General features: G+C 35.3%; 1 protein-coding gene across 1 annotated transcript in view; it reads left to right on the top strand.

Moving 5' to 3' along the window:
• Positions 1 to 2,592: 2,592 nt before the first annotated feature.
• OSBPL8 (oxysterol binding protein like 8) overlaps positions 2,593 to 14,296 on the top strand; it is a 98,910-nt gene continuing 87,206 nt past the window's right edge. Inside the window, exons 1-2 of the mRNA XM_015819682.1 lie at positions 2,593 to 2,921; positions 11,888 to 11,977. Coding sequence (XP_015675168.1) covers positions 11,936 to 11,977 — 42 coding nt within the window. The 5' untranslated portion in view covers positions 2,593 to 2,921; positions 11,888 to 11,935. The remainder of the gene's footprint in view (positions 2,922 to 11,887; positions 11,978 to 14,296) is intronic.

The following is a 14,296-nucleotide window of genomic DNA, read 5'->3' as shown; positions in this document are numbered from 1 at the left end:
ATTCGAATCTTTTCATATTTCTCAGAGAGGGAATCTTAAATTTGCTAAATATTTGCCTTTTAGATAGAATTCTTTTGTGTGTAACAGTCCTACTTAGATAGCTGTATAATAGCAGATTTAAACATGAACTGTGGTTTGTTGGGCAAGGTCAATAAATATTATTGTAAAAGTATCTTGACATACCACTATTAGAATACACTTTCTGAATATATTATTGCTGAAAATTTAAAATAACAGCATGATTATCAGTAACAGATACGGTACTATAGCAACAAAAATGCTAATTGGAAAGACTTTACTATATTACAAAACTAAAGGGATTTTTTTCTTTTATGGAAACATAAGGAATAATTGAAAGATACTTGGTTTCTCAGAGGCACAATATTTTTCTTTTAAAGCCTAAAAATATTCTTTCTTTTTATTCATGTACAATAGCTTCTTGAGGCTATCTTAAAAGATGTAAATAGAGAAGCATTAAGGTAACATACAAAATGCAGAATTTTTCATCTCCAAAAATCCTATTATGTCAACAGAAATATATATTTCTCCTGCCGTGCTGATAAAACTAAAAAACAAAATCCATGGGACTTTTAATAATGCTTTTTTATATTCCAATTTTTTGAAGAAAACCAAGATATATCATTTTTATCAAATTCTATTCTTTCAAAACCATGAATGCATCTGCATACACTTTTCAAAATAAGCAGCTTGGGTATTTTATTTTTACATAGTTCTGCTAATCAGTGTTATAAGCTGTTTCAATAACAGCAATCCATTAAAAATTACAGTTAACAGCATTAGAACTTAAAGGTTCTAAAACTATCAAATCATTAATTTTTCAACTTGTATCTCAATCACAGATGCCCATCTAAAAACTTGTTAGCTATTCAGCTATACAAAACATAGTTTAAAAAAATAGACTCATAGCTAACAGGAGTGAATGCAACAAAGAAATAAATATCAAACATCTTGATCAGCGGTTCTCAACCTATGGGTCGTGACCCCATTTGGGGTCGATCGACCATTTCATGGGGGTCGCCAAGCAAGGCTGTCCGCCATTTTTTTCCCCTTTTCTGGCGGGTGCCTTACCTCCCTTGAGCTGGGCCAGCTGGTGGTTGGCCTGCTCCGTCTCTGCCGCTTGCCAGCTACGCCTCGGCCGGCGCAGGGGGCGGAACCACGCATGCGCGGTGCTCCCGGGCAGGGAAAGTCCTCAACTTACGACCGGTTGGGTAGTCCTCGACTTACGACCGGTTTAGTCCTCGACTTACGACTGGTTTAGTCCTCGACTTACGACCGGTTGGGGGTCGCGGCATTAAAAAGGTTGAGAACCACTGATCTTGATAGTTCCAGGAAATGTATATAGGAATGTATCTAGGAATGTGTGTGTGTGTGTATTCTGTGTGTGTATAGTGTGTGTGTATATATATATATACATTGTGTGTACATGTACCTTTAGAGACAGAGAACACATATTAAGTTATTCTTTCATCTGTCAGCAATTAGCTAAACTGAGATATTTTTATTTCTAACTGTTCGACTTGAAGAAAAATGAAAGTTATTCTTTTATAAATTGTAGAAATTGTATAATTGTAGAAATGCAATGCCAATGTATGAGACTGTATGTTTAACACAAATGTATTAATGTAGTGTAAATGTAACAATGCAATGCCAATGTATGAGAAGGAATGTTTACTGCTTCCTGCCTATGTAGAGTGACCACAAATGGTAACCACAAATGGTAATCAGCAAAGATAATGAATTATGACCCGGATGGAAGGAAATTGTCAGGATGAACTATTGAGTGTAAAAACAACTTCCAAGAATTGCTATGGAGTTGAAAGAGCTTCTTAGATGTGATGTGCATTGTAAAAAGTATAAAATGCAAAGCTTGGAAACTGTTGCGCTTCTGGAACCCAATCCATAGGGAAGGATCCAGGAGGCCGCGTTTGCAAATGCCTCTTCTCTTTTTATTTTTTTTGTTATTCTCCAATAAAACTTTGTTTTGTTAACCACTTGTCTTCGTATTGTGAGTATCAAAATTTGGGGTTTTTACATCTCACATACTTTTTTATAAACTTAAATAATTTTTAAGGTTCCAAATGACTTTCAAAGTCTTGGGGGAGGCTAGATCCGTATATGCACCGACAAAGTAAAACGTGACTGTATTTTAGTGTATTCCATATTCAAATAACGTAAAATAAATGGAATGTGCTTTGTCTAATCAATATTTCAGAGCCCACACTTGTCCGTTATTATGATAAAAGACTTCAGCAACATTTAGTCGAGCATTTGCTATTTCGTGTTTTCTTTTTTTACGTTGGGACTACACTATTGTTGCAAATCAACCTCTCCTGAAACACTAAGCTCATATAAAAACGAAATAACCGATGACTTAGGGAAGAAACCGCCGGACAGACTACGCTCACAACAGCTGAGCGACGCGAGGAAGGCCTTCAGCTCAGGGCTCGGTAAAAGCGGAGGGCGGCGTCTCCCAGTTGTTACCTCAGCCCCGTGCTGAGGATGCCCAATCACGTGACTTTCCAGAAGGGCGTGGTTGGGTACGAAAGCCCACCCTTCTCCAGCGCTGACTCGCGGTGTCCGCGAACGGGAGGTGAGGGAGAGTTGTGGCGGCTGTTGATGAGAGAATCAAGCGGCGACGTCCTGAGCAGTAACGGCAGCGAGTGAGAAAGCGAGAAGAGCTGCGTGCGCGCCAGACAGACGTGGGGGACGTGTGCGTGGTTTTTCACCAGCAAGGGACAAAGAGCAAGCATCCTGACGCGCGAACGGGATCCTCTCGACTTACAAAAGCTTGCCCTTTCCTTGAGCCTCTGGGTGCTGTGGCCCTGCCCCTTTCCGGAGCCGGAGGGTCCGGAACCGGTGGATCACTCCTCCCCCTTGCCTCTGGACCCCTAGAAAGAGAGGTAAGGGGGCGGGACAAAGGGAAGCGTAGCACCAATCTCGTGTCGCTACTCAGAAGGCGAAGTGTTGCCCCACCGAACTGCGTCGCAGCCCGGTCCTGTGGGGCGGTGTGGGCGGCGAGGTAGACTCGTCCCTCAGCGGAGCTTTTGGGTAGTCTTCCTGGCGTGGGTGCCGTGTTGCATGACCTTGGGCACATCTCTCGGTTCTGGCGGCTCTGATAGGTATCAAAGCGAAAAATATTTTAAGATGGTGATGATGATGATTCAAGTTGCGTTTCGTGACGGCTTGGGATGTGAACAAGAGTTTTAATAGCACAGCTCTCCTGCCTTTTCGTATAGATTGGTTTCTTTTTAATAATTTTTGGTTGTGAAAACAAAGGTGCCTCCATTATCGCCCCAGCGTTTTGATAACTATAGATACCGTAGGGTTTAATAGTTTCTGTATTAAAGATATGAGATCAGCTTTCTGCCTTTTAAAGCCACAATACTGGGGCATTGAGTCGCCAATAAATTTAATAAAAGTGTATAATTCAGAAATGGCTGTACATTAATTTGCTGCAAGAGCCTTGAGTAAGTGAACTAAGTAGGCAGATATATTGTGCTAACTCAATTGCACAAAAGCAGCACACCATGTTCCTATTATTGCCAATACCAGATAAAATTGTCAGTCATATAATTTGACTTACAGTACTATTTTCCTTTTTACGGTATTAATCAGTGCCCAGTTCTGCATCACAACAAATAGCTTATTCTGCCAAGATACATTGCAATATTTATAAGTCATTATGAATACATGTAACTTGATTGCATAGAAATGTATGTAGAAGCAAATCCTTTTGTTTCTGTGCTGCTTGTTTCCATGTTTGCCATAATTTAAAACATGTTTTAATAGTGTTTGAAGGTATAATCTAAATCAAGGATCTGAAACTCAAATTATTCATTAGCTTGAAGGCAACAGTAATGAAGCTTTTTTATATTTCATGATAAATATGTCTACTGAATTAAATATAAAGAGCATCACACTATACGATTAAACAAAAATAAATATGTTAAAGAACACAGATTGGTTGTTAAACAGACCTACAGTTTTGTTGTTTCACTTTGGCCACTTGTTCTAGCACTGTTTTTTTCCTTAGCCAGAACACCAATGTTCAGTATGAGTGTTGTTAAAAACATAAACTTGAATGTAATCATGTAAAATGTGGCAGCATTTATCCCCTCAGGAAAACAACAAAGCCTGAATATTATATCCAGTTCCATCAAAAAATAAAAATGATATTGGGAATTTACAAAGACAGAAAAAATATTTTGTCTTTATTTTTACTTATCACCTAATAGAGGGAAATGCAGCTCACTTTTTGATCGCTTTAAATGAAATTCAGACTAAAAGGTTACTAATAAAATACATTATAGTGCACAGGGGGAAACAGCAATGGCTTTGGTATTTTTCAGTAATAATTAACAGGGATGCATGCAAGTTTGGAGGGGAGGCTATCAAGTTTAAAATTTGAGCCTAAGCCTCTGAGAGGTTTGTCATCTGGGAGGCGAGTATTCTAGATTAGAAACTGGGACCAGCCCCTTGAAGATTCATAGTGGTAATTTAGTGTCAGAAAAGAGAGAGGGCAGTGTTGTGCTGAGAGACTCTATCTGAGCATAGTTCCTAAATGTTGCATGAGTCTTGAAGTGATAATTTTGCAGGCTCCAAACAACAATGGAGGGCTTGCAGAATCTGTATCAGGAGTGCATCTTCCTGCTGTTTGGGTGAGAGTGGCATTCTGTCCTCCTTCATGCAAGGAATCACACTTCCCCTCACAGTCAAGTTCTTGAAGACTTGGCGAAGATGCTGCCTCCTATCTCTTTTCTGAAGCAGCAATCTGCTCACATCCTATCTAATAGTATAGAATACTGAATATTTCCTGTCCCATGTTTTTCTCCTCTGGCTAGAATGGTTGAAGGAGGCCATCAACAGTCCCATATTTAGCTATTTGGCTAAATGCTGTTACTGTATTGTCTGGAAATGTAACAGAAAATACCTTTATTATGGATCTAGCATTTGGAATAGAAGAGCATTAAGTGAATCCAGTTTTCTTCATTGACTTTGCTTGTCAGAAGCCGGATGTAAAATACATGCTGGTTGCCAAATGCTCAAATTTTGATCACATGACTGTGGGGATGTTGATAGGGTCATAAGTGCAAGAACCAGTTGTCACTTTTTTCAATGCTATTCTAACTGAATGATCACAAAATGAGTGATTGTAAGTTGAGGATTATCTGTACAAGGAATGACATTTTTCTATTATTTGGCAAAGATGTAGTTTTCAAAAATGAAACCAGTGCTATGAGAATGTTGAAAAACATTAAGGCAACACATATAAAAGATATATGAAAAATACTGAGCTAGGAATGTGATTACTCTTCAACATGTCACCATCATTCCCATACATATCTCTAAAGTAGTCCATCTGCCTTTCTCTCATTTCAGTTTCATTCAAACTCATGTCATTACTTTCATTCTTATTTCTAATTTTCTTTGCTGCTTGTATAGCCCTTTTAACCTCCTTTCAAACATCTCTTTTTATCATTTTAATGTCTTTGATTCTGGTTTTTCTCTATATACAAATCTTTAACACTGATCTTTTGCAGAAATAATACTCAATTTTTCTTCACCATAGCTTTTCATAGAGCCATCAAACATATATATTTTTAATATGACTCCACACTTTTGTGGCACTTTGCAATATTTTCACTTTATTCCAAGAAATTTCCATATCTTTCTTTAAATCCACCTTCCCATTCATTCTAGGAAACAAATTAATGTTTTTCATACTGGACTCATACTTTCTTTTCTGACATTCATTCCTTCAGAAATATTTTTTTAATGTGTATTCCTTCCTACATCGTCTCTAGACACTACCAAATAATGGTCTGCCCATATTCAGAGGTTCATACTTACCTCATATCCTTCATTAATTCTCCAGCTTTCATAAAACAGTCAAATCATTCATGCTGTTACATTCATTTCTTTGCAATATATATGTGTAGATTTAAATTTAATCTAGATATTCAAAGAAACCTTTTACTAAACAGATCTGAACCTACTAATATTCTTATTTATTCTTAGTTTTGTGAATTACCCAATCATTTTTTTCTATATAATCTCTGTCCCATTCATTGTTGCAATCCACATGCAAGCTAAAAGATAGTATCCCCATCCCTGACTGCATTCATTCAGAATATTGGGCAATTTTCTTTCAATCCTTGGTTCTTTATCATTATTCATGAGAGTATAACATGTAATTATCAGCTTAAAAAATCCTTCTTTCGTACACACCCACTACAGTTTAGATGATGCAACTTCATATATTATATTCCTTTTGCTCATAATTAAAAGATACTTTCATTTTCAGGTATATATTCTACATGATTTATGTAATATAATTTGATATAATTTAATTTATTGGATGTTGAAACCACCCAATTCCAAAAACTGGCTAGCTGACAATATTCAAAATACATAGTTTAAAAAAACATGACAAAACCACATCAATAACATTCACAGAAGATTCAGCAGGATATCCATAATCATCCTAACTCATTCCTAGAAACAAAGCCTGGTCTCAAGAGACTTGTAGAACATTTGGAGGGTGGGAGCCATCCATATCTATGGTGGGCATGTTACTCACAGGGCAGGGGCTGTGAGAGAGAATGTATCAGAATATGACTGTTTAAAAGAGGGGGCATGGTTCAACTAATTATTCAGTTTGGTTATATTCTTCCCCTTTGACTTTCACAAACATATAAGACCTGTAAAAGCAGAAGAGAACTGAAACAAGACACTTGTGCTGCTGCTGATGTTACCTTGCCTGGTGACTAAACATTTGAGAACTGAACAACAAGCTTGGAGAACAAACACCACCAACATCTACCACCCAAGCTACAAATATTTTCCACCATGTATAATATCTATTTTTTATTTTTGTTTTTATTTGCTCATTCATTTTCAGTAGCATTTATTCCTCTTACGTGACTTAATCTTTATTTGTCAACAGATAGACCTATTAATATTAATACCATTTTACCTTTACCATATATCATGGCTTTGTTGAACCAAGCCTTTCATACTGTGTTTTTAATAAAAGAAAGAATTTACCAGACTTAGGTATATCAAAACCACCTACTATGTTTTGTGCTAACAGGAAGGACACAATGACAGTCACTTTTCTTAAATTCTGGTTAATGTTGTTAATGTCACCATAGTCCTGTCTTACTCAAAACATGCTCATTCTGTTTTCTAATTTAAAGATTATCTTGCAAGCCAATATACTGTTGCCAACAACCCATCAACTAGGTGGTAATATAAGTAATAACATTGTAGCAACATATTTAAAATACTCTGGATCTCTGATTCAGTGCATAACATACGTAATATTAATAACCTCATATGTTTTGTTCTACAATAAGCCTTTATCTGATGGGCTACCTGTTCCCAATTAAAATCTATATTGAGCTCACTATTTCAGCCTCCATAAGAAGGAACCCTGCGGAATGTTTTTGTAATTATCCATAATGAAGAGAAAAGAGAAGAATGTAATGTCAAAGATTCATCTTAATCTTTCTATGATTAATAGAAAGTCAATTCTCAGAATCTCAAGATTTCTAAGAGGAATCTGTATATTCAGGAAATATGTAATGTATAGTACTAATCTTAAAATTAAACTTATTTGTTCGAAGCATACAGTATGTGTCATGCATCAGATTTTAGAGAACTGTTTGTGTTTAACAGCAATATGGCAACCTGTTGTAATGAGATTGCATAAACTATAGCTGTTTACTAGGGGAGTTGATGCAATCTCCTGTGCTGCTGACACTCATAAAAATGGACTTGTAATTGTTATTTTCTGATTAGGTATTGTTAATAAAAGATTTGGTCAGCAACTAGTTTGTGATAATTATAGATATTATCTGACCTCTCAACTTCTTATTATAAAAAGACAATTTTCCCTTGTAAAATATCTCTGCCCATCTCAAGATACTTTTCTTAACTTGTGATGTAGTGATCATTAATAGAATTTATAAGATGTAGTGATCACTAATAGAATTTATTTAAGAGATATTTCTCTTAACTTGTGATGTAGTGACCACTAATAGAATATTCAACTCTTCGCTGAATATTGATTGGGTAGTCAAGCTTCTAGAATTATTGTTTGAATTGGGAATTCTGCATATACAGAGATTGGTTTTAATAGATTTTGTAATTTATCAAATTTATTATTTGCATTTTTATCAAATTTATTATTTGTTTATTTTATCAAATGTATATGGCCTTTTAAAACTATATTTATTTTTAGATTACAATGCTTAGTATCACAAGATAGCATTCTATAAATTTTCTGATTTCTGATTCTTTTTTCTTCCTGCTTTAAACAGATTTTCACAAATTTTGCAAAGTTGTACCTAAGGTATAATTTATTGAATTTTCCCTTAAGAAAAAAATTTCTTTTCCAAAGTTCACATTTCCCATAGTCTTATTTCTTTAGAAAATAAACAAAATCTGGATGACTTGATGTAAATTAAAAGAAAGAAAGAAAAACAAGTTTCTTGCTAATTCCAAAAGAGGACTAACAAATCTGTAACTATTATTCTAAAACAGTTTTATTGTGTGTTATAAATGAATTCCCACAATACCATTTTTAACAATTTATTTAGGACAAAAAGTCCTAAGTTATATTTCCTGTACTGTTATAAACAATCATAACTTTTTCTTAAATAGGAATGATAACTAGGGCTGCTTTTTAAAAATATCTGTGGTTTCTATGGAAAATGATGAGTGGTCTTCTTTATAAAGAAATGAGAGCAGAGTAGGCTCCATACTGAAGACAGTTACTATTCAATTCACATGGAGTAGAGCTACCCATACACAATATTGTATAGGACATTTAGAATGCCTACTTTCATAAATGCGATTATTTGTTTTAGATATGTCACAAAGGTAAATCCTTGCTCATAAAGTAAAATTTTTCAGGAAAATGTATACATGATTTTTTCCCCACTTAATGAATACAGTGTTAGCAATTTTTTATCTAAATAAAACCACTGATTAAGGCTGTGGTTTGTTTAACAAGTTTAATGACTGATTATTTGTTAATTTGTGTTTTTTCTCCCAAAATGGGATACAGTGTGCATTTTGAATTATCTGCCCCTTTACAGTATAATTCAGTTTGGTTAGCAGTTAGGAAATATAAGCACCAAGTTAACTGCGAATTAGTTGATATAGTGGAGAACTTACAGAAATGACTTGAACAGAAGACAGCACCTAGCTATTTTATATGGCCAAATTTATATGGCCAGATATTCAAAAGGCAGAAGAGAAAATATTTTCTCTTCATTTCATTGCTGTATTGGATTAAGAGGCTGACATCTCAGTTGCAACTACAGTAGTTACTTTTAGTTGGGAAGGGAATTATCTATGAAAAAAGATGCATAGTTGCATATTTATTGATCTGCTCCTTAGAAATGTATTACCGTAGTCTGTTTTTAATATACTCAATTTAATCTACTCAGATGAGCATACAATGTACCATGCAATGATTTCCTGCTGAGATCTGTCTTTTCACCATGATTGCCATGATGAAAGATTTTATGTAACATAATTTCCTTTCGATATTGCTTTAAAAAGTTTGGGGTGAAAATGTGTGGTAGTACTAAAATTATCAACATAGGACTCATGCAGAATATATTTATAGTGAAGTATATTAAATGCTGTTTGGTATTACTATTGTTTGATACAGAGAATGCCATGCTTTTCAGTTTCCTATGACTGCAGATAGCACAATCAACTTTTGAAGTCAGTAAACAGGATGCTCAAAATTGAAATAGCAAGTTAACAGAGGAAGTGTTACTGAACAACTTTTTGCTCAAGGATTGTTTTGTTGCATTATGTTCTATGGAGGCGTTTATTTTATTCCTTTAAACTATAGAAATCATTCCTAGTATTAATATAACAAGAATTGAGAAGAGCATGGGAGAAATAGATAATTATTCTTGTTATGGAAAAACAAACTCGCTTTATTTATTTCTTTTCCTTTTTATAATTAATTAATATCTAGAGACAGACTATGGGGAAAACTGGGAGTTATAAATCATGTTTTACTAAGTTTAATTGCAATATTGCGTGAAAAGAAGTATATGCAAGGTAGATGGATTATTCCAGGAGGTTTTCCGGTTTCTGTACTCATTTTAAAAAGAGGTAAACAAGGGTGTGTCCTTGCTTTCCTTCTGTTCAATTGTTATATTTACTGTTAATATTCCAGAACAATGTTTTTCAATCTCAACAACTTTAAGATGAATGAACCTCAACTCCCAGAATTTTCCAACCAGCATGAAGTCCACACATCTTAAATTGCTGAAGATAAGGGCATTGTTCTAGAACAAGGGTTTTTAAACTTTTTCAGGCCACCAGCAAAAAAATTTCAGAACCCCTAATTAAAAGACAAAACACCTGCAATAGAATACTAGTAATAAAATGAAACTTCTGCTTTATTTATACAAATTTATATATTAAATTATTTAATGTTTACAGAAATGGATGCCCCAGTTATAGCACCAAAATGTTTCACTTTTTTCACCTTTTGCTGTACTGTCTGCAATTACCAGCTTGTAAACATTGATCCATATCTTAAAAAATGTTATCATGACATAAATATCTGTTAGGCCTAATAAGAAAACAAGCTAAAATATGCATATGCTGAGGATGAGGACGACAGTTTAATATTATGAAGTTGAAAAATTACAGTATGCAGCAGAATCCTCATTGGTGATGTAACTTAAATAGCATCTTTTACTTAGAAATGCTAATAGCATGGCATGCATAAACATGACATGCAGCGTAATCAGAAATAATGGATTAATATAGCGAAATTAAATTCAATTTTTTCCTCACTATAACTGCCTTGCTAAAGACACTTTAGCACCCACCCTCTTCCTTCCTTTGCAAATACAGTTCTCATATATGTTTATTCTGGAGGAAATCTCACTCCTATAGGATTTGAAGCACATATACACTGCAGCTGGGCTGTTGAATCCTATGTTGCAGCATTAATTCCTTCATAGCTCAATGGATTTAATCCTGAGTAAGTTTGCACAGGATGCTGCCTTAATAAGTAAGCTGACCAATCGGGGACATATCATAAATATCCAGAAATAGGCCTGCAACATAAAAAGAGATACATTGCTTCCAACACTCTGTAGCTCTTGGGCTTTTAACCTTTTTTAAAACATCCTGTCTCTTTTTACGTCTTTTAGGAAAGGTGCTAATAAGACCAAAATCAGGAAAAAGATTTAGGTGGGAAGAGGGATTCATCCTGATTTTGTGCTGCCAAGTAAATTAAAAATTCCCACTGGATTTTAAGCTCTCTCTGTGAGGTTAGGATTAGAGTTTTTCACCATCTAAAAGCAATAGTCCCTTTTAACTTTCTCACCTGCCCTTTAAAATAGCATTTTCTATTTAATGCCTTGGAACATGTTCCTTAAAGTTCCGAGGCAGGCAGGAAATTTGATATTGTGTGTGTGTGTGTAGGAAGAGAGAAAAGAGAAAATTCAAGTGGTGGTGATGGAAAGGCAACCAGCTGCCTCCTGAATGGATTGCTTGCAGTTTTGACAACAAACTTTGGTGATATGTAGGTAATCCATTTAACTAACCTAATTGGACCCTTCAATAGAGTCAGTAAGCTCTAGCATTGAAAAATTATATATGTTCCAAAACAAAGGCATGTTAATTGTCTTACCAATTAGAAAATAAATGTTATTCACATTGTCAGATCATTGCCTTTTTGAAGTAAATCTTATTATAGTCCTGTATCTTTTTTGGGTGGGATCTCTTATACTATTATCCTTCAAAGCAGCTCCATTTTCTCTATCAAATACTTCATAGTTATTTACCACCACCACCACCACCCTTCTTGTTTTGATAGACTGAAGAATGGAAGTACTTTAATGGAAAGAAAAGCTGTGCCCACAGGATGGAAATTGCTTCATTTGAGGGGGACTCTGATAGAGCTTCGGTGAGTAATTTTATACAAAGTAGTTGGCAAATAATACATCCATAGAGAAGGAANGCTGCCGCCGCCGCCAGCCAGGGCATAATACGGTAAATAAATACGAGCATGGGGATCCACGTGTGAACGAAGCCCCACTCCCCCTCCCCTTTTGCTTTCGCTCTCGAGCCGGCGCTTTTTTTTTCTTGAAATTTCCCTCTTAAAATGAAGGTGCGTGTTATACGCCTGTGCGCGTTATACGCCGATAAATACGGTAATTATTGTTGTTATGGAAAAACATAAACTCGCTTTATTTATTTATTTTCCTTTTTATAATTAATTAATATCTAGAGACAGACTATGGGGAAAACTGGGAGTTATAAATCATGTTTTACTAAGTTTAATTGCAATATTGCGTGAAAAGAAGTATATGCAAGGTAGATGGATTATTCCAGGAGGTTTTCCGGTTTCTGTACTCATTTTAAAAAAAGGTAAACAAGGGTGTGTCCTTGCTTTCCTTCTGTTCAATTGTTATATTTACTGTTAATATTCCAGAACAATGTTTTTCAATCTCAACAACTTTAAGATGAATGAACCTCAACTCCCAGAATTTTCCAACCAGCATGAAGTCCACACATCTTAAATTGCTGAAGATAAGGGCATTGTTCTAGAACAAGGGTTTTTAAACTTTTTCAGGCCACCAGCAAAAAAATTTCAGAACCCCTAATTAAAAGACAAAACACCTGCAATAGAATACTAGTAATAAAATGAAACTTCTGCTTTATTTATACAAATTTATCTATTAAAATTATTTAATTTTTACAGAAATGGATGCCCCAGTTATAGCACCAAATGTTTCACTTTTTTCACCTTTTGCTGTACTGTCTGCAATTACCAGCTTGTAAACATTGATCCATATCTTAAAAAATGTTATCATGACATAAATATCTGTTAGGCCTAATAAGAAAACAAGCTAAAATATGCATATGCTGAGGATGAGGACGACAGTTTAATATTATGAAGTTGAAAAATTACAGTATGCAGCAGAATCTTCATTGGTGATGTAACTTAAATAGCATCTTTTACTTAGAAATGCTAATAGCATGGCATGCATAAATATGACATGCAGCGTAATCAGAAATAATGGATTAATATAGCGAAATTAAATTCAATTTTTTCCTCACTATAACTGCCTTGCTAAAGACACTTTAGCACCCACCCTCTTCCTTCCTTTGCAAATACAGTTCTCATATATGTTTATTCTGGAGGAAATCTCACTCCTATAGGATTTGAAGCACATATACACTGCAGCTGGGCTGTTGAATCCTATGTTGCAGCATTAATTCCTTCATAGCTCAATGGATTTAATCCTGAGTAAGTTTGCACAGGATGCTGCCTTAATAAGTAAGCTGACCAATCGGGGACATATCATAAATATCCAGAAATGGGCCTGCAACATAAAAAGAGATACATTGCTTCCAACACTCTGTAGCTCTTGGGCTTTTAACCTTTTTAAAAACATCCCGTCTCTTTTTACGTCTTTTAGGAAAGGTGCTAATAAGACCAAAATCAGGAAAAAGATTTAGGTGGGAAGAGGGATTCATCCTGATTTTGTGCTGCCAAGTAAATTAAAAACTCCCACTGGATTTTAAGCTCTCTCTGTGAGGTTAGGATTAGAGTTTTTCACCATCTAAAAGCAATAGTCCCTTTTAACTTTCTCACCTGCCCTTTAAAATAGCATTTTCTATTTAATGCCTTGGAACATGTTCCTTATAGTTCCGAGGCAGGCAGGAAATTCGATGTTGTGTGTGTGCGTGTAGGAAGAGAGAAAAGAGAAAATTCAAGTGGTGGTGATGGAAAGGCAACCAGCTGCCTCCTGAATGGATTGCTTGCAGTTTTGACAACAAACTTTGGTGATATGTAGGTAATCCATTTAACTAACCTAATTGGACCGTTCAGTAGAGTCAGTAAGCTCTAGCATTGAAAAATTATATATGTTCCAAAACAAAGGTCTTACCAATTAGAAAATAAATGTTATTCACATTGTCAGATCATTGCCTTTTTGAAGTAAATCTTATTATAGTCCTGTATCTTTTTTGGGTGGAATCTCTTATACTATTATCCTTCAAAGCAGCTCCATTTTCTCCATCAAATACTTCATAGTTATTTACCACCACCACCACCACCCTTCTTGTTTTGATAGACTGAAGAATGGAAGTACTTTAATGGAAAGAAAAGCTGTGCCCACAGGATGGAAATTGCTTCATTTGAGGGGGACTCTGATAGAGCTTCGGTGAGTAATTTTATACAAAGTAGTTGGCAAATAATACATCCATAGAGAAGGAA

The sequence above is a fragment of the Protobothrops mucrosquamatus genome, unplaced genomic scaffold (assembly GCF_001527695.2).
Source record: "Protobothrops mucrosquamatus isolate PMUCROS unplaced genomic scaffold, P.Mucros_1.0 scaffold966, whole genome shotgun sequence".
In the NCBI taxonomy this organism is placed as follows: Eukaryota; Metazoa; Chordata; class Lepidosauria; order Squamata; family Viperidae; genus Protobothrops; species Protobothrops mucrosquamatus.
This window is presented reverse-complemented; position numbering and strand designations above follow the sequence as displayed.